Raw genomic sequence first — 21,496 nt, forward strand, 5'->3', positions numbered from 1 at the left:
TGAAAGGCTGGAAAAGTTGAGTCTATCTGTGCTTGATGAATGCTTCCATTGTCCGGGAGCCGAAGTGTAATGTGAAAGGACAGCTGCCACCATTACCTACACACTGATTTGAATGGTGTACATATCCATCAACACCCCACCTCAAACCCGTACAGCGGAGGTCAGCTCCAGGGTCGTCTGTAGAACTTCACAACAGTGGGACGGTGGACCGCCTCGCACACCGACCGCCACAATGGAAGACTTTGTCGTGTCTTAATAACGACCACTCGGACCGGCCACGATTGACATGAATTGTGACATTTTTCTGTCATGGAGGTTTTTTCCCCCCCGCAACCTGGCTGACCCACCCTCCCCGCGGCCAAAACAAGCTCCCCGCTGTATCCAACCTTTGACCAACCATGTCCCGCACCGCTCCCTCGGTTAGTCTGGCAATCCCGTGCGGGCCGCCTACTCAGCCGAGCGAATGTTTAACGAGGTATCCAGGATAAGGTCATTCTTAAATTTAAAGGAACCAAATCCCACACGAGTATAAAACAACTGGACATACCCTGGTCACTCCCTCTTCCCCCCCCACCCCTCTCTCCCAACAGGCAAGGGGTACACACTTGTGAACACACACACACACACCTCCAGATTCAGGGATACTTTCTTCCCACTTACCAACTCTAGTTTAGTTTAGTTTATTGTCACATGTACCGACCGAGGTACAGTGGAAAGCTTTTTCCTGAGCCCCCCACCTACTTTATTGGGGGATGTAGAACTATATTTAACCAGACGTCAGAATGTAGAAGGGTCTCAACCTGAATCGTCACCCATTCCTTCTCTCCAGGGATGCTGCCTGTCCCGCTGAGTTACTCCAGCATTTGGTGACAACCTTCGATTTAAACCGGCATCTGCACTTCTTTCAAATCAGACTTTATCCTGTATTAGTACATGGTGGATGCCTTCACTGTAATCATGCATGCAGAGTGTATCCGTTGATGGGTTAGCATGCAATAAAAAAGCCATCCACTGTACCTCGGTACACGTGACAATAAAGTGAGCTACGTCAGGTTTGTACATTCATCGTTTACAGATTTGTAGATTCATTGGCCATTGTAATTGATCCTAATGTGTAGACAAGTGATAGCATCGAGAGAGTTGATGAAAATGTGGGGCAGAATAGGTTACAGAAAATACGAGTGTGGGAATGGGATCTAATGGGCACATAGTTCCTTGATAGTGGCATCATGGGTAGATAGGACGGTCAAGAAGGCTTTTGGTATATTGTCCTGCACCAGGCAGCGTTGTGGCGCCACCTGATGGTCAGACCACTTACTGTCGAACCCTCGTTAGTGGTCGCGAGGGCTGTCACGTGACGTCATGGGTTAAAGGGAGTGTCCTGCTACATCAGCAGATCTTACCTCGAGATCATTAATCAACAAGATAGCTGAGCTCGAGTCAGCACCCTCGCTCAGCAGCAGCAGCAATGACTCAATATGCTAGAGAGTCCCAAACGCACAAGTACGTCAAACTTATCCCACCGAATAAAGTAACCATTTGATCACAAAGTTTGCACTCGCTACAGGGTGTTGATTATAGAATTTGGGAGGACTTCTGAATTCTCTGGGGTGGAAGGAACCCTCTCCAAGACAGACGTGAAGCTCACCGTTTGACCTCTTTTTACAAAATGTTAAATGGTCAGCTCGACATAGACTACAAGACCTACACCAAACCCAAACCAATTAGGAGCAGACGAGGGCATTCGATCCAATTTGTGATCCCAGCTACAAAAGACAGACGTGTACAGCAATTCGTTCTTCCCCCGCACAATTAAAGCATGCAATAATCTCCGCCCAACTATAGTTACCCAACCAGATGCAACTAAATTTAAAGTAGCTCTTTCTTCCCAATAACCCTTTCTGCCTTAAGCCCTCCCTTCACCACCTCCAGTTTAAATTCCATTTGGAATATTTTGCAGGACCAAGAAACCAAGAACCAAGGACGTATTAACAGTTGTACAAAACATTGTGAGGCCACATTTAGAGTATTGTGCTCAGTTTTGGTCACCCTGTTATAGCAGAGATGTCGCTAAACTGGAAAGGGTGCAGTCAAGATTTACGAGGATGTTGCCAGGACTCTAGGGCCTGGGCCAGGGGTGGGGAACCTGCGGCCTTCTAGGCCATTAAGTGCGGCCTTTTGAATGAATCCAAATATCGTAGAACAAATCATTTTATTGTTATTAATAGGTTTTTGTTCGTCTTTTATTATTTTTATTTTAATCGTAAAATGAACGTATTTAAAATACCAACGAGCAAAAGAAGATTCAACAAAATAATCCTCCCCGACTGACGGCAACAATTAAAACATTAGTAAGTCATGAGGGCTATTTTAACAAAATAATGTACATTTTGAAGTAAATCTGATTGAAGTATCTTGGATGCGGCCTTATTAGATTATAGCTAACTTGATGCGGCATTCTAACATGAAAAGGTTCCCCACTCCTGGCCTGGGCTGCAGGGAGAAATTGAGCAGGCTAGGATTTTATTCCTTAAGGGCCTGTCCCACGAGCATGCGACAAGAACCGGGGGCCGCGCGGAGGTCGAGTGAGTGACATGAAATGCGAGCGAAGTCCGCGGGAAGTTCACGCGTGACGTACGGCATTGAGGCGGCTGCAGCCGGTAGGCCGTTGCCGCGCGGAATTTTTGAACACGGAACAGTTTTTCGGAGCCCCGTGCGATGTCGGGACCAGCTCCGCACAACTCCATACGGCTCCGGCGATCGAAGTGGGACCGGCCCCGCGAGGCTGTACGGCTCAAGCAATGGAGTCGCATGTTCGTGGACAGGCCCTTTACAGCGCAGGAGGTTGAGAGTGATCTTATAGAGGTGTATAAGATCAATGAGTGGAATAGATAGGGTAGATGTACAGTCTTTTATCCAGAGTCGGGGAAGCAAGAACTAGCCAATAAGTGTAGTAGGTGGATGGAAAGAGCTGCTGGAGGAGGAAGTTGAGGCAGGTACCATCACAATGTTCAAAAACCATTTGGACACGTACATGGATAGGATATGTTTAGACAGATATGGGCAAAAACACAGGCAGGTGGGACTAGTGTAGATGGGAGACGTGGTCGGCATGAGCAAGTTGGGCCGAAGGGCCTGTTTCGACACTGTTTGACTATGACTCAGAGAGCCAGCACAGGCCCAATGGACCAAAATGGATTCTTCTAATTTAGTTGAGTTTAGAGATACAGTGTGGAAACAGGCCCTTCAGCCCACCGAGTCCATGCTGACTAATTAGCATCCGTACACTAGTTCTATCCTACACACCCGAGACAATGTACAGAAGCCAATTAACCTTGTCTTTGGAATGTGGTGGGAAACCGGAGCGCCAGGAGATAACCCACCGGCCGCAGGGAGTACGTGCAAACTCTGCACAGACAGCACCCGAGGTCAGGATCGAACCCGGGTCTCTGGCGCTGTTTGGCAGCAACTCTGCCGCTGGCTCCAGAGATTATACCAGGGCTCAGTACAACAGCCCATGTGTGTGTTCCCCCCGAAACAGGTGGGTCAAGTCTCAGGAAGGGAATCTGATATCCGAATGGCAAGAATAGACCAAGTGGAGTTACAAAAGATGGAATGGAACCAAAGGAGATAATCCTAACAATCATTTAGGAAGCGTGTATATGGATAGTGCACTGATTGCAGTAAAGTGTCCCTGGAGACTGCAGGACGGTAACTAGATAATAGAGGGAGGCCACCAAAAACATGCTAAAAAAGAGATAGATCATAAGGATTGCCTTGGAGAGGGAGAGAGACACGGAGAGAGAGAGAGACAGAGACGGAGAGAGACAGAGACGGAGAGAGACAGAGACGGAGAGAGACAGAGACGGAGAGAGACAGAGACGGAGAAGGGGAGAGAGTGAGAGAGAGAATGTACAAACCTTAGAGACAGAGGGGGAGAGAGACAGAGGGGGGGGAGGGAGGGGGAGAGAGAATGTACAAACTCCGTACAGACAGCACCCATACTCGGGATTGAACCCGGGCCTCTCTCGCTGTAGGCTTATACCACCACGTGGTGCAGCGATAGTTACTGCCTCGCAGCGAGTGGTGAAGTCGGCTGTATGATTTTACCGGATTTTGCGCACAAACAAAGCGTGTCACTGTACCCAGGTACATGTGAGGACAAAGTATCATTGAATCACCTCCTGGAGCGGTGGACGTGAGGCATCACAAGGTCGCTGCTTGTGTGAGCATCTGACTAAATGCTGCAAAGTGAAGAGAGACGCAACAGCTGTAATCCAGCGTGTATAATCCGACAATTCTTCACCTCCAGGCCATTCCTGAGCAACAGTAACTCCTGGCTCCATACATATTTTGTCACGGGAACTCTTAATTAAAACATCAAGCAGTCACCAAAGCAATTGAATATCCTTTTTAAATAAGGATTTAACGCAGTGAGTAATGCAGGAGATTTAGACCAAGTACAGCTTAGCCCCGCTCCTGCACGGAAACGCAGAAATAGCCACTACACAACCGACTGATTTTAGACTACAACTTTCTGATTGATGCTCCTGTGATTAAAATGCAGATGCTGTTGCCGCGGGGAACAGACGTCTGGTGACTTGCCTTTGTGTGTCGGCTCATTCCCACTGCCTGCTGTCTAGAACTGTGTATCAGCACAAAGCTGTGTGTGTGTGTGTGTGTGTGTGTGTGCGCGTGTGTGTGTGTGTGCACACGTGTGTGTGTGTGTGTGTGTGTGTGTGTGTGTGTGTGTGTGTGTGTGTGTGTTGTGTGTGTGTGTGTGTGCAGTGTGTATAGTGTGTGTGTGTGTGTGCGCGTGTCTGTGTGTGTGTGTGCGCACACGCGAGTGTGTGTGTGTGTGTGTGTGCGCGAGTGTGTGTGTGTGTGCGCGTGTGTACACGTGTGTGCGCGTCTCTCTGTGCGGGAGGGGGAGGGGGGAAGAGGGGGGGAGAGGGGGGAGAAGTGAGAGAGGGAGGGGGGGGAGGAAAGAGAGAGAGGGAGAGGGGTTGGGAGGGAGAGAGAGGGGGAAGAGAGAGAGAGAGTTGCGGCTGGCTGCAGACAGTAAAGGGACAAGTGCAAAGATTCAATAAACATGACATCACAAATCAATCCCGCCAGTTTGAGTTAAGAGAACACTTTCATAAATCAATGCAACAAAGTCAGCTTGTTTTGGCTGAAATATGTACATATTGTTGGATGTAAAATCCTATGTAGTTGATTCTGCGAGTGCCAAGGCCAAGAAGGGCTGTTTACGTAGCCTATTGCTGATTTAAACAAAGGTGTGGCATTAAAATACCAAATCCATGCATGGAGCTACCTTACACACAGGAAGCAATAAAGGCTTTGATAAAGATCCGCATTGTCCGACCGACACCGTCCCGATCAAAGATCTTATAGCAATAAGCTATAAGATCTTTGGTCCCGATCCACCTGGCCTGTTAATCCAAGTCGGAACCATCACCCTTCAACAGAAGCACTGTCCCAACAAGTCTGTAGAGTTTTATGGCAAAGGTCAGAGAAAGCTCTTTGCAATAAAAATAGATATATTTTTTTAAAAAGACAAAAGTTCTGTACAACTAGTGGCAACAACCTACTCCAGTTCTGCGACTCTGATAGGTACTTGTTGCAGTTAGAATCTTAGAAGACATTCGGTAGCAATTTGTCTAAGAAAGAACTGCAGATGCTGGAAAAATCAAAGGTAGCCAAAAATGCTGGAGAAACTCAGCGGGTGAGGCAGCATCTATGGAGCGAAGGAATAGGTGACGTTTCGGGTCGAGACCCTTAAGGGTGAGGCAGCATCTATGGAGCGAAGTAATAGGTGACCTTTCGGGTCGAGATCCTTCCGAGACTATTCCTTCGCTCCATAGATGCTGCCTCACCCGCTGAGTTTCTCCGGTATTTGTCGATCTTTGGTAGCAATTTAATAACTTTAAATATGTAAGGAGGAACTGCAGATGCTGGTTTAAACAGAATGTATAACGCAATTGGATGAGGAAGATTTTTTTGATTGCAGCCGGTATTTCCGCTTTTCATTATCTACATAATTGTCTTCATATTTGCGGTCCTTCAAATATTTCGATCGAGCCATCTACAGTGTCGATACATGGATGTGTAGGAAGGAACTGCAGATGCTGGTTTACACCGAAGATAGACACAGAATGCTGGGGTAACTCAGCGGGACAGGCAGCATCTCTGGAGAGAAGGAATGGGTGATGTTTCGGGTTGAAATTTAAATCTGATTGCAGTGTATAAAATTATGAGGCATAAATAGGGTAGGCATTTTCTCCAGGATGGAAAAAACAAATATAAGATGGCATAGCTTCAAGGTGAGGGGCAAAAATGTTGAGGGAGTCCCACAGAGGCTGACTTTACTATATTTTACATGATGCACTGAACTGAAGCCATGTCTGCCATCAGTGATGGGCAAAAATAACCCCATGGTTTTTAAAGTAGGCAAATTATCCAAGTGACCTTTTATCAAGTCAAGTCATTTTCTATAGCACATTTAAAAAACAACTCTCATTGGCCAAAGTGCTTTACATTGGTATAAGAATAGTATAACAAACAAACTAGATTAAATACAAACATCACTACATACATATAGCCCTCGCTCAGAGGACGTCAAGAAAGGCTTGGGAGTAGAGATGAGTTTTAAGTCTCGACTTAAAGGAGTCGATGGAGGGGGCAGTTCTGATGGGAAGAGGGATGCTGTTCCACAGTCTAGGAGCTGCAACCGCAAAGGTGCGTTCGCCCCTGAGCTTATGCCTAGACCGCGGGATGTTCAGTAACCCCAAGTCGGCCGATCTGAGGGACCTGGAGGTGGAGTGGTGGGTGAGCAGACTTTTGATGTAGGTGGGGGCAAGCCAATTGAGGGCTTTGTAGATATAAAGGAGGATCTTGTTGTATCTTTTACAAATCAGTAATCACCAGAGTTTGTGGAACTTGCTGGGTGCAATTTGGCTGCCATGTTTTCTGTAGTACAGACCATCGCGCTCACCAACCTCTGCACTGCACCACTGAGTTACTCTAGCACTTTGTGCCTTTCAACTTTGCAACGGGCTGTAGGACATAGCCCAGACCATCACGCAAACCAACCCGCCTTCCATTGACTCTATCTGCACTGCCTCGGCGAGACCACCAGCATCATCAAGGACCAGCCTCGCCCTGGTCACTCCCTCTTCTCCCCTCTCCCATCAGGCAAGAGGTACAGAACTTTGAAAACGCACACCTCCAGATTCAGGGACAGTTTCCTCCCAGCTGTTATAGACAATAGACAATAGGTTTAAACGGAAGATAGACACAAAATTCTGGAGTAGGCCATTCGGCCCTTTGAGCCAGCACCATCATTCAATGTGATCATGGCTGATCATTGTATCATTTTCCTTGTGTCTTTACCTACATCGCCTGGAACTTTAAGTACAAAGTATAACAAGTGAAGATGTAACCAACAGTAATAGTTGTGCTCTTTGACTTCTCCAATACTTCCAATGTCAAGAAATACTCCTTTGATGGTTGACCTGCCTCCAGTGTACCGATGACCACATTGGCAACATATCTCCCCACAGCATCGGTCGTCTCGTCTATTGAGACCCATATTTTGTTGCGTGCAACTTCATCTCTAATTTTCTGCACAACAATGTTGAAGTTTCTGTCAACATTATTTTTCCGTAATGATGACTTGCTCGGTATATGTTCCTCTGTGTATTTCTCTAAAAAAAAATGCTGAGAGATTTGTTTTCCAAATTCCACAGTGGAATCCCAGCATCAATGAATGTTCTGCCCAGATCACTCGGAAACTCAGATTTGGGACTGGAGCCAGCAGTAAATGTTGTGCGTATTTCCTACCTTCAGTTTCTCTGCCGTCGACTTGTATTTAGCTGTCTGTACATGCTGGGAGACGAAATATTTCTTCTCATAATTCATTGCTTTCTCACATGCTTTGCAAAACAGCACACAGTTGTCTGTAGAGAATATATCACTCCCGTACACTCTCGCCAAATCGTTCCGTTTTTTACAGATCGTTGACTAGACTTTAGGCATTTTGACGCTCAGAGGTAGATCCGCGGCAAAGCGGCCTCTGCAGCCTGCGTTCCGTTTTTATTATTTTTTGTGGGGTTTTTGGGGGGATGTACAGATCGTCGTTGACGAGGAGACGGCCTCCAACAGGAAGAGACCGGGGACTCAGGTGTCGACTCACCCTCACCGTGGCGGACTTTGCCGCCCGACCTTTTTATAGTCGGGGCCTCAGTCGTCGTTGAGGCCGCCGGCAGGGGAGAGGCCTCCAACAGGAACGAGACCGGGGTACTAGCCCAGGTGTCGACTCACCTCACCGTGCATTTTGACGCTTGCAGAGGTAGATCTTACAGGAGCTGGGGGGGATGCAGACCTTCTACAGGCAGGCCAAGAGCTACACAGCTGAGACTTTGCGAGCGCAGGGGGCTCCAACATCAAGAGCGACCTGCAAGGAAAATCGCCATCACCAGCCGGGGGCTATGTACTCTGTGGGAAGTGCAGTGAGGATACGCCTCCAAGTGATGGATGTTTATGTTAAATGTAATTAAGATGTGTCTGGGGTCTATTTGTGTGTATTGTATGGCTGCAGAAACGGCATTTCGTTTGGACCTCCAGGGGTCCAAATGACAATTAAATTGATTCTGATTCTGATTCTGATCTTACAGGAGCTGGGGATGCAGACCTCTACAGGCAGGCCAAGTACAATCTGAGAAGAGGAATCAGAGCTGCCAAGAAAAGTACTGTGGGAAGTTGAGGAGCAAGTTCTCAGCAAATGACTCTTCTTCAGTGTGGAAGGGCTTGCAAGTAATCACAAGCTACAAGTGGAACCCCCCCCCCCCTTCTCCTTGGACAATCGTCAGCTGACCAATGACCTGAACGAGTTCTACTGCAGGTTTGATAAACAGAAACTTAACCCTGGTACCCCCACACCCCATCCCCAACCAACACTTCACACCTACTCACAGCTTGACTCCAGTTTGAACAGACTAGATCCTTCCCCACCTACTCCGCCCCAATCACCACTTCACACCTACTTAAAGCATGACTCCAGTCTGCAAAGACTGGAACCAAAGATCTTATAGCCCAGCTTCGCTATAAGATCTTTGACTGGAACCTTTCCCACGCACCCCTCTCCAAATCACCACTTCACACCCACTTACAGCCGGGTTTCGCCCCTGTGGTGTAAATTTTCTTGTAAGTTATGTTAAAATGGCAAAAAAAAAAGGCTGATGTAGGCATTTCGTGCCTTTTTGATGATTTCAGGAAGATAATGGCCTTTTCATGATTTAGGCGCTCAATTGTGAAAAGGGCATTATCTTCCTGAAATCATCTAAAAAGGCACGAAAAGGCACCTGGCATTTATGGCAAAATCCTGGCTCTAGTTATCAGGCAATGGCACCATCCACTCACCAACAAGAGAGCGGTCCTGAGCTTCCATCTATCTCATGGGGGACCCTCGAACTATCTTTAAATCAGACTTTAATTCAGTTTATCGTCCACTAAATGTTTGACCCTTTATCCTGTTTCTGTACACTGTGGACGGCTCGATTGTAATCATGTGTAGACTTTTCACTGACTGGATAGAACGCAACAAAAAACGGTTCACTGTTACTCGGTACATGTAACAATAATAAATGAAACCAGACTAAATTAAACAGTGCATTCATTGCAAAGTGCGTTGGCATATCCGAAGGCTATAAAAATGTTTTTAAAATCGATCTTCACTGAATACTGTTAGAATGGTATGGTTCAAAGAAATGGAAGATTGCAGCAAGCGCTTGAATGTAGCACCTACAATGTGGCAAACCATGCTACTTCCAAGCCGCTGGGGAGTGTTCACCCGACGCCGGAGTTCCAGCTTCCCGGCAAGAGGGCCTGAAAACATCGGACTGGCTGCAGAGGCCACAAATAGGCCCCGACCTCGGGTGGTCACAGAAGAAGAGGTCTAAACTTTCTGGTGCGTTTCCCCACAGTGGAAAATTCTGATTCTGTTGTGGGGGGGACGTTCACGTTGAATTCTACAATGTGTTGTGTCATTTTTCTTTTGAAAATTTTTTCTATAGATGTACGGAATTATTTATTTTATGTAAAGCACTTTGGTTTCAGCGCGAGTTGATTTAAACATGCTATATAAACCTTTTCATGTTGGAATGCCACATTAAGTTAGCTGTAATCTAATAAGGCCACATCCAAGAAAGTTCAATTAGATATACTTCAAAATGTACATTATTTTGTTAAAATAGCCCTCATGACTTACTAATGTTTTAATTGTGGCCGTCAGTCGGGGAGGATTATTTTGTTGAATTTTCTTTTACTCTTTGGTATTTTAAATACGTTCATTTTAAGGTTAAAATAAAAATAACAAAAGACAAACAAAACCATATTAATAAAAATAAAAGGATTTGTTCTATAAAATTTGAATTCATTCAAAAGGCCGCACTTATTGGCCTAGAAGGCCGCAGGTTCCCCACCCCGGGATAGAAAATACTGTGCAGGAATAGCCTGTCAAAATGACCTGCTCGACCTTGGGCAAAGGCAGGGGTTCACCAAAGCTGCAAGGCCTTCTCATGAAATGTGTAGGAAGGAACTGCAGGTGCTGGTTTAAACCCACAATGATTTTTAGATACTTCTTCTCAGTGTGAAGAAGGGTCTCAACCCAAAACGTCACGTATTCCTTCATTCCAGAGTTGCTGCCTGACTGGTTGAGTTACTCCAGCTTTTTGTGTCTAACTTAGGTCTTCTGATGAGGCTGTTCTAGTTAACAACAAACGCTGCCATCTACCTCATGTGTAGATCGTAGACGTTACCGGGGATATTTTGCCAAACAAGGAGTATCTTTCAACGGGAAGAAAAAGAAAGCAAATGCAATGCTCGCATTTATTTCAAGGGCGGCTTGTATACAAAAACAGGGATGCAATGCTGAGGCTCTATAATGTGCTGGTCAGGCCACATTTGGAATATTGTGAGCAGTTTTGGGCCCCATATCTGAGGAAGGATGTGGGTGATGATCTTGCAAGGACACGCAGCCTGGGCCAGATTATGTCTATCCGTTCTTGCTCAATCTCTCCTTTTGCATTGCGAATGCGTTTGTTGAACTGTTTACCCTCCAAACACAGAAAGTCATCGCCCGCTTGTAAAATGCCGCATTTTGTAGCAATTGCACGAGCCGTGTTAATGTTGTCACCGGTAACCATCCGCACTGTGATACCAGCACTCTGGCATCTGGAGAGGATCCAGAGGAGGTTTTACAAGAATGATCCCAGGAATGAGTGGGTTCACTTATGATGAGCGTTTGACGGCACTGGGCCTCGACTTGCTGGAGTTTAGAAGCATGAGGGGGGGGGACCTCATTGAAACTTACCGAAAACTGAAAGGCTTGGATAGAGTGGATGTGGAGAAGGTGATTCCACTAGTGGGAGAGTCTAGGACTAGAGGTCCCAGCCTCAGAATTAAAGGACGTTCGTAAAATAGACTGTTGGTCTAGATGTACGTAAAGCCAGTGATGAAGGAAATTCACACTCCGGAACCACTGCTGTCCCTGTACTGGAACTGCGTGGAACAAATGTGTAGAGGGAGTTTTACCCGCAGGGCACGACATGATATTCTTATGGACACCTGTACAAGTTAATAGTAAAACACGCAACATTCTCCGGTATCAATGAAATGACAAGCAGTTGGCAAGGCAAGTAAAATGATCTAAAGGAAGCAAGTGGGTGGAAGATTGCAACCTTCACGTGGTCCGCCCTGTTTCGACTAATGCAATCAACTCGACATGCACAAACGGAAGATCAAATAGAACAAGTTGTCCAACAACTTTAGGCTGTGCAAGCCACGACACGAAAGAAGAAGAAGAAGGAAGCAAGTGAAAGTCCTCTTACCTGCACAGCGACCCAACTCGCGTTGGTAGGGTGCCCCCCAAAGGGACCAAAACCTGAAATAACAGAGGGGTTTCAACATTACAAAGAACAGCCAGCGATAACACATTGCCTTAGACTCAGTCTCTGAACATTACTGATACAACACAGTTGTACAAACTGCTCACTATTTTGAGCGATGTCCTAACTTGCATTAAGTATCAGCCATGAGTTAAAGAGCTCACGGTTCAAGTCTCCTATAGCTTGAACCCAGACAGGGCAACATATAGTGCTGTTACTCTAGGGAGCGCTAAACTGCCAGAGATTTTGTACCCAAGATGCTAAAGAAAGCCGGGCCTTTGATGGTCACAATTCATAGGAGTACAATTAGGCCATTCGGTCCATCGAGTCTATCTTTCACTCTCAACCCCATTCTCCCGTCTTCACCCCATAACCTTTGACACCCTTATTAATCAAGAACCCGTCATTCTCTACTTTAAAATACCCAATGACATGGCTTGCACGGCCTTCTATATCTTCCACAGATTCACTATCCTTTGGTAAAATAAATTCCTCCTCGTCTCCTTTCTAAAGGTACATCCTTTTATTCTGAGGCTCTCCCACTAGTGGAAACATCCTCTCCCACACTCACTCTATGCAGGCCTTTCATTATTCTGTAACTTGCAATGAGATGCCCCTTCATCCTTCTAAACTTTGGCGAGGACAGGCCCGGAGCCGTCAAACGCTCATCATGCGTTAACCCAATCCTGCTCAGGTATGGGGCCCAAAACTGATCACAATTCTCCAAAGGTGGTCTGACCAGTGCTTTACATGGGCCCCAAAAGGTTCCATGATATTTATCCAAATGATGAAAAGAGGAATTCAATGCCCGAGGCCAATTAATTTCCATTGATCAACATCACTAAAACAATTACCTGCTCATGTATTACATATTTGCTTATCTGAGCTTGCTTTATTCAAATTGGGACGTCTTCTGCTACAATGCAAACACTTAATTGGTATTGGCCAATACACAAATGCATAACCAATCCCTCATTTTTAAATATCAGGCAAAAGAATTTGATGCATGTAAAGGGGCTGTCCCACTTGGGCGACCTAATTGGCAAATTTAGAAGAGTCCGAAAAAATGACATGTTGAAGACCTCCTTCGACTATGTTGAAGACCAGATACGACGAGCTTCGGGAAAATTGGACACCGAATAGTGGAGAGTGAAGCCGACCTCCTTCGATCTCCTTCGACTATGATGAAGACTATCTACGATTACCTTTGACTACCCTCAATTACCTACGACTAACATACCGACCTACTACGACTAAACCTACGAGTAAAAAATGTATTGATTTTTTCCATGGCGACCTTTTTTTACTCGCGGGCATTTTTTTAACATATTGAAGAAAAAAAACGCTGCAACCTAGCTGAGGCCGTGAGCATGAAGGAGAGTTACGAAGACCTCCTACGACCTCATGTCGACCATGCTACGAGTACAAGTCGTGGGCAAACTCGCCAGAACTCGCCGATTAGGTCGCCCAAGTGGGACAGGCCCTTTAGTTGAGCATTGTATCTACAGTATGCATTATGCAAGATGGACATAAAATGCTGGAGTAACTCAGCGGGGACTAGTAGCATCTCTGGACAGAAGGAATGGGTGATTGTCTGAAAAAGGGTCTCGACCCGAAATGTCAACTATTCCTTCTCTCCAGAGATGCTGCCTGTCCCCACTAAGTTACTCCAGCATTTTGTGTCTATCTTCGGTGTAAACTAGCATCTGCAGTTCCTTCCTACACATCCACGTATCTACACTTTAGATGGCTCGATCGAAATATTTGAACAACAGCAAATATGAAGACAATTATGTAGATAATGAAAAGTTCCAATGAAAAAAAAATCCTCACCCAGTTACGTTATACATTCCCATCAACCAACCATCTACCTAGTCTTTTCTCATTATTCAACTGCATCACACCGCTTCACAAAGTTCTCTTATTTACTATCCGATAATTCCCATTGACCTTATTAAATCTCTATCCTCACCCTCAAAGACTTGGAACAGTTAAGATTCTAGCCCATCCCCAGCAAATTTAAAGAAATGAAGCACGCAACAAAAGGCTTTTCACCGCACCTCGGTACACGGTACTCTCATTTCTTACAGCGATATCCGAAATGGATAGACATATGTAAAAGGGAAGGCTGAATTGCCTAATTCCTTTCTTCTGAGAAGACCAAAGGACAACCTAGTGGAGGATTTTTAAGAGTGTGAAGTGGTTTGATGGAAAAATTGTCGAGGAAGGTTTCCACATTGAGTGACTTTTTGAAGAAAATAAGACTGGAGATTCTGAATGTTTAAACGCAGACATTAAGTCAAGTCAAGTAGAGTCAAGTCAAGTTTATTTGTCACATACACATACGAGATGTGCAGTGAAATGAAAGTGGCAATGCTCGCGGAACAACAAAACAACCAAACAAATTATAAACACAATCATAACACACATATTATTTTACATAATAAATAATAGAAGGAAAAAACGTTCTGTACAGTTAGTCCCTGCTGAGAAAGGCGTCAAGTCCGAATTGCAGGCAAATTCTCAAAGTTCTCACTGCATGGCACGGAGGCGTTTGCCTGACCATAGCAGCTGGAACAGTCCGTTGCAGGGGTGGAAGGGGTCTCCCATGATTTTATTTTTTCTGGAGTTGCACCTCCTGTTGTATAGCTCCTGCAGGGGGGTGAGTGAAGTTCCCATAGTGCGTTCGGCCGAACGCACTACTCTCTGCAGAGCCTTCTTGTCCTTGGCAGAGCAATTCCCGAACCAGATGGTAATGTTCCCGGACAAGATGCTTTCCACCGCCGCTGCGTAGAAGCACTGGAGGATCCTCGGAGACACTCTGAATTTCCTCAATTGCCTGAGGTGGTAAAGGCGCTGCCTTGCCTTACTAACCAGTGCTGAGGCGTGTGATGACCATGTCATATCCTCAGAGATGTGGACTCCCAGATATTTAAAACAGATCACCCTATCCACAGGATCCCCATTTATACTCAATTGAGTGTACGTCCTCGGATGATGTGCCCTCCTAAAGTCCATGATCAGCTCCTTCGTCCTCCTTCCCCGGTCCATCACAGCTGCTGACCTGCCCGCCATCAAGGGGATTCACAGGAGGTGCTGCCTCAAGAAGGCAGGCAATATCAAAGATCAGCATGACCCTGGCCACACTCTCATTAAAAAAAATTTTTTTTTAAAGATACAGCGCGGAAACAGGCCTTTCGGCCCACCAGGTCCGCGCCAACCAGCGATCCCCGCATAGTAACACTATCCTACACCCACTAGGGATAATTAAAAAACATTTTTATTTACATTTAACAAGTCAATCAAGTTACAAGCCTGTACGGCTTTGGAGTGTGGGAGACAATAGACAATTTGTGCAGAAGTAGGCCATTTGGCCCTTCGAACCAGCACCGCTATTCAATGTGATCATGGCTGATCATCGCCAATCAGTACCCCGTTCCTGCCTTCTCCCCATATCCCCTGACTCCGCTATTTTTAAGAGCCCTATCTAGCTCTCTCTTGAAAGCATCCAGTGAACCGGCCTCCACCGCCCTCTGAGGCAGAGAATTCCACAGACTCACCACTCTCTGTGAGAAAAAGTGCTTCCTCGTCTCCATTCTAAATGGCTTATTATTTTACTCCTTATTCTTATCTGCAGCTGTTGGTGGTGGTCCCTCCGTTTTGTGGACACGCTAGAGGCAGGAAACATGTTCCCGATGTTGGGGGAGTCCAGAACCAAGGGCCACAGTTTAAGAATAATGTCCACGGGAGCCCCGTGTACCGATGAGTGGCCATTACCGTAAATCTCCGAGTTCAAATCAGGGCAAACTTGGGAGAGCTCTTGGAATGAACTCGTACCATGGGACAGGGCTATTAATCAGACCATACACTGATTTTGAGGCATGAAACCTTGTACATACTGGTCTCAAGGTTGTGCAGTCTGGACTCGACAGACAGACAAAGGGACTAATAGGATTAGCGGTGTTTATCTGCCTTGTCACCTCCATCACACAGGACACTTCCAGGCTTGTGCTGATTTTACAGCAAGTATCAGGTTGCCGACATTTCCAGATATTTATTTTTATTCGTCACTGCAGGTGTTATTCACGGGGATCAGGCAGGCTTGAACTGTTTTGGTTCTTTTATTTTAATTGAGTGCAGGCATTGCTGGCGATGCCAGCATTTTATTACACATTCCTTAGCCTCCCTCCAGGTGATAGTGGTGAGCCACCTCCTCTGTAGACTGCGTGGGACAGGCACTTTCTCAGTGAGAGATGTTCCCAGGTTCAGACCCAGCCCAGCAGTGAAGGAATGGTAAAAACATTCCCATGTCAGGATGGTGTGCAATGCTGGAGTAACACTGTGGGTCAGGCAGCATCTCTGGAGAAAAAGGATAAGTCTTTTGTTTTTAAAAGATGGACACAAAATGCAGAAATAACTCAACAGGACAGGCAGCATCTCTGGAGGGAAGCAATGGGTCTGAAGAAGGGTCTCGACCCAAAACGTCACCCATTCCTTCTCTCCAGAGATTCTGCCTGTCCCGCTGAGTTCCTCCAGCTTTTTGTAGCTATCTTCAGTTTAAACCAGCATCCGCAGTTCCTTCCGACACATTGGGTCTTTTTTTTGGTCTCTTTTCGGGTAGGGACCTTTCTTCAGATTGAAAGTAGAGCGGAGGGAACTGGAGGCAAGAAAAAGCCAGAACAGAGCATTTCCATGCTCAACAAAAATAATTGTAAAGGTCCTGAATAAAATCAACCCTCAAGTTTGTGAACTCAAGGGTCTAGAACGTAAGTTTGTCGATGATGATAGCTGCATCAGATCATCGAGTAGGCCCTAGTGTTGTGGAAAGTGTTTTCTTCCAAAGGCATGGTTCATGGAGGCTCTGCGTGTGAGAAATATGGCACAAAACACTCGATCATTTGTTCAAGCTAACAGAGCAAGAGATATACTGGTTGAATAACTAATGTCCCCTTCCTACCTTATTTCCCTCTTATGACCCTGCGAAATCTTTTTCACCAAGAGAGTTGTGAATCTGTGGAATTCTCTGCCACAGAAGGCAGTGGAGGCTAATTCACTGGATGTATTCAAGGGAGAGTTAGATTTAGCTCTTAGGGCTAACAGAGCCAAGGGATATGGGGGAAACGCAGGAACGGGGTATTGATTGGGGATGATCAGCCATGATCATATTGAATGGCGGTGCTGGGCCGAATGGCCTACCCCTGCACCTATTTTCTATGTTTCCTCCTTACTTGTAGGGCAGGAACTCCGCAGCCAATTTCCATAAGCAAATGAGCTAAATTTGCAGGTGAGACTTCATAATCAGAGGAATGCAATAAAAGTCAGGTCTGTGCAATACATCACGGTACTCCTCCTGATAGAAACATAGAAATTAGGTGCAGGAGTAGGCCATTCGGCCCTTCGAGCCTGCACCGCCATTCAGTATGATCATGGCTGATCATCCAACTCAGTATCCCGTACCTGCCTTCTCTCCATACCCTCTGATCCCCTTAGCCACAAGGGCCACATCTAACTCCCTCTGTTCCTCAGATGATCTGAAGTTCGAGACAGATTTCTGAGCTATGTTTTGAAACAAATTGTTTGAGCCCATGAGAAAAGAAAAAAAAAAATCCACAATCATATTTACTGATTGTAGCAGGGATCAATCAATTGAGCCAATTGTGGAACTGCTTAATTCTATCTGAGGGTACACAAAAATGCTGGAGAAACTCGGCGGGTGCAGCAGCATCTATGGAGCAAAGGAAATAGGCAACGTTTCGTCTCGAAACGTTGCCTATTTCCTTCGCTCCATAGATGCTGCTGCACCCGCCGAGTTCCTCCAGCATTTTTGTGTACCTTCTATTTTCCAGCATCTGCAGTTCCTTCTTAAACACTAATTCTATCTGAGAATTGTTACAACCAGTCAACAATGCAGAAGCTTGACTGAGCAGCAGAGGCAAAGGAACCCCCCACAAACACTCACCAAGAGAACACCAAGGCAATGTTTGGGTTGCTTATAAACTTGTCACTGTTCGTATGTTTTAGGAGCAGAATTAGGCCATGCAGCCCATTAAGTCAACTCCACCATCCAATCATGGCTGATTTATCTTTTCCTCTCAACCCCATTCTCCTGCCTTCTCCCCATAATGCCCAACACCCTTACTAATCAAGAATCTGTCAATCCCTGCCTCAAAAATATCCATTGATGCCTTCCACACAGCAATGAATTCTACAGAATCACCACCCTGCCACTAAAGAAATTCCGCCTCATCTGCAAAGGAAACATAGAAACATAGAAACAAGGCCATTGTAGTGGGAGACTCCATCGTGAGAGGTACGGACAGGGGTTTCTGCGGCAACTGACGGGATGCGAGGATGGTGTGCTATCAGTCCGAAGAAGGGTCTCGACCCGAAAATGTCACCTATTTCCTTCTCTCCATAGATGCTGCCTCACCCGCTGAGTTTCTCCAGCATTTTTGTCTACCTTGGGATCAAGGATGTTTTGTTTCTACTCAACACACGATCAGCCTGCACCCTGGCAAGGGGGATTTTTTTTCATTTACCAAGCCAATTCTGACCGACTGATGAGGCCTGTGGGAGCCTCAGACTCTTTGGATAGTGCGGGAGGAAACCCTTCAGAGATCTCGACACCAAGTTAAACTCATCTCATCTGCCTGTAAAACATGTGCCTATCTAAAAGCAGTGCCACTCATATCAGGGCAGAATTCGTCTGCAAACTCCATGTACTGATGGCACAGCACCCTGCAGTCGGGATCCTCTGAGCCCCAATTGGGAAAGTGTCCAGCGCTGCATTCGTTGTAACGGCATGGAAAAAAATCTATATGGACCGCTGTACGCGCAGGCACCTGCAGAAAAGGAATAAGTGACGTTTCTAAAGGAGAATCAGGAGAAGGTTTCTCGATTTTGAGTGTGGCCCACTCTGGTCCTAGACGGTTTCAGTCTCCCCCTACAGCGGAAACATCCTCTCCACATCCACTCTATTGAGGGCTTCCACCACAATAATCACATGATCAACAGTATTACCACATTGCATTTGAAACATTGCCTTGCATTTGTTTCCGAGCCACCTTTCTCCCACCACAACTACAAGTGGACATTAAATCCGGGCCTGTTTAAGAAAGAACCAACCGCAGATGCTGGGCGAAAATTGAAGGTGGACAAAAATGCTGGAGAAACTCAGCGGGTGAGGCAGCATCTATGGAGCAAAGGAAATAGGCAACGTTTCGGGTCGAAACCCTTCTTCAGTCTGAAGAAGGGTTTCGGCCCGAGACGTTGCCTATTTCCATCGCTCCATAGATGCTGCCTCGCCCATTAAATACAGGCCGAACCAGGTATGCCCCTATTCTGTAAGAGTAAAAACAAATTCTGATGACAGATCAGTGTAAAAGGTAAATAAACCATGGTGGTGAGAAAACGTTCATTTTTTTTCCACGGGTTGGGGAAAACACACCAGCGTCTATTGTCTATCTCCAAATAGTTTCTGAATAAAGGAAGTATTTCAAGGTCAAGCACAATTTTGGGTTGGGAGACATATATAGACCAACCGATAAGGTTGAGAAGTTTCCTCCCCTCCGGGACGATAGTGACTTAAGGCACGGGTAGGGGTGAACGGACGGTCAACGTTAGGGGACGTACAATATGGTTACATATTCCACAACTGTTCCATTGTCACACAGGCCCTCTCCCAATCACAGCTCAAAAACCGATCGCAGAGTTCAAGATCTAGTCTGATGCATAATCTGGGTTTATCTGCCTTGTGTAACATTAAGGGAAAGGTAATAAAGCCAGGAATGTGTTGGTTGACCAATTAACCAGTCCCAGGTAAGCAAAAGTGCTGGAGAAACTCAGCGGGTGCAGCAGCATCTATGAAGCGAAGGAAATAGGCAACGTTTCGTCCCGAAACGTTGCCTATTTTCTTCGCTTCATAGATGCTGCTGCACCCGCTGAGTTTCTCCAGCACTTTTGTCTACCTCCGATTTTCCGTAGCATCTGCAGTTCCATTCTTAAACATTTAACGAAATGCATTTAGCATCTCCCTTGAAGAGCGACATAGCAAATTGCAGTCTTTAGCATCCCTTTGAAGAGCGACATAGCAAACGTGACGTTTTGTAAGGCACCTCCTTTCCCTCTTTTGACCCTCCTATCACCATCACAGATACTCCCAATTCTGACATTCACCCAAAGTCCCAGGCAGTACGTTCAAATGGACGTTAAAACATCCCGTGGTCAATCTTTAGGAGTGTAGCTCAGCAACTGCCCAGTATCCGGGCGGGTATACCTCTAGCACCATCTGATCATTGCCATGATGATAAGTTCATAAAGTCATGAGTGGTAGGAGCAGAATTAGGCCATTCGGCCCATCAAGTGCACTCCACCATTCGATCCTCCCCTGGGACGATATGGCTGATCTATCTCTCCCTCCTAACCCCATTCTCCTGCCTTCTCCCCATAACCTCTGACTCCCGTACTAATCAAGAATTATCTGTCTCTGCCCTAAAAATAGACATTGACGTTGCCTCCACAGCCTTCTGTGGCAATGAATTCCACAGATTCGCCACCCTCTGATTAAAGAAAATTCCTCCTCACTATCCTTCCTGAAGGAACGCCCTTTAATTCTGGGGCTGTGATGTTTTTGGAAGGTTGCTGTGGCCCACTCAAAATGTCCAGCACAAATTGACTGCCACATTTCCTGCATCACAAGGGTGACTGTCCTTCAGAAAAAAGCACTTCATTGGGTGTGAAGCTCTTTGATGATGCAAAAAAAAAAAAAGTGCTTTCCATACGAGAGCTCTCTCTGTCGTTCTCCAGGGCCTGTTCCCACTTGGACGACCTAATCTACGAGTTTAGAAGGCATTAGACGAGTTGAAAAAAAATGTCAAGGTCGTGTTGAGTCGTCGAAGTCAAAGACCTCCTACGACTATGTCTATGACCTCCTACGACCCCCCTCGACCTCAGTCTTCCACACCTCAGACCAATTACGACTAGCTACGAGTGGAAAATTATCACATGATGTCATGTTTGCATTTTTTTTCTCGGGCCAGTTACCAACCCACGACTACCATCACGACCAAAAAACATCATTTTTTTTACATGCCGTCCTTTTTTTTTTTAAAAACTCATGGACATTTTTAACAGGCTGGAAAAAACGCCGCGACCTACTCGAGGCCACGAGTACGCGGAGACCACTCACGAGCATGAGGAAGAGTTACAAAGACCACCTACGACCTCGTGGCGACCATGCTGCGAGTACGAGTCAAGGGCAAACGCGGCAGAGGTCGCCAATTAGGTCGTGAAAGTGGGACAGGGGCTTTTGGCTCCTTCCTGACTTGACACAGCTGTTCCTGTACTCACGAGAGCAGGGACAGTCCTGGCCACGACCCGTTACCTGCAGCTACTGTCAACGACACTGTGAAGTGCCCGCCAGGAAGCAGCAAGGGCGGACGCTGTGCCTCGTGCGCGGCGGGGCTTCTGTCCACCGCACCGAGAAGCTTGAAGAGGGGCTGGGGGCAACATTCAAATCCCGAACCGTCCTCTTTCCCAGCTGAAATAGG

General features: G+C 46.2%; 1 protein-coding gene across 1 annotated transcript in view; it reads right to left on the reverse strand.

Annotated features, from left to right (window-relative positions):
• The window catches only part of pgpep1 (pyroglutamyl-peptidase I), a 31,974-nt gene that overhangs the window by 6,895 nt on the left and 3,583 nt on the right, over window positions 1–21,496 (reverse strand). Inside the window, exon 2 of the mRNA XM_055658421.1 lies at window positions 11,892–11,944. Coding sequence (XP_055514396.1) covers window positions 11,892–11,944 — 53 coding nt within the window. The remainder of the gene's footprint in view (window positions 1–11,891; window positions 11,945–21,496) is intronic.

Source organism: Leucoraja erinacea, chromosome 29, assembly GCF_028641065.1.
Source record: "Leucoraja erinacea ecotype New England chromosome 29, Leri_hhj_1, whole genome shotgun sequence".
NCBI classification, from domain to species: Eukaryota; Metazoa; Chordata; class Chondrichthyes; order Rajiformes; family Rajidae; genus Leucoraja; species Leucoraja erinaceus.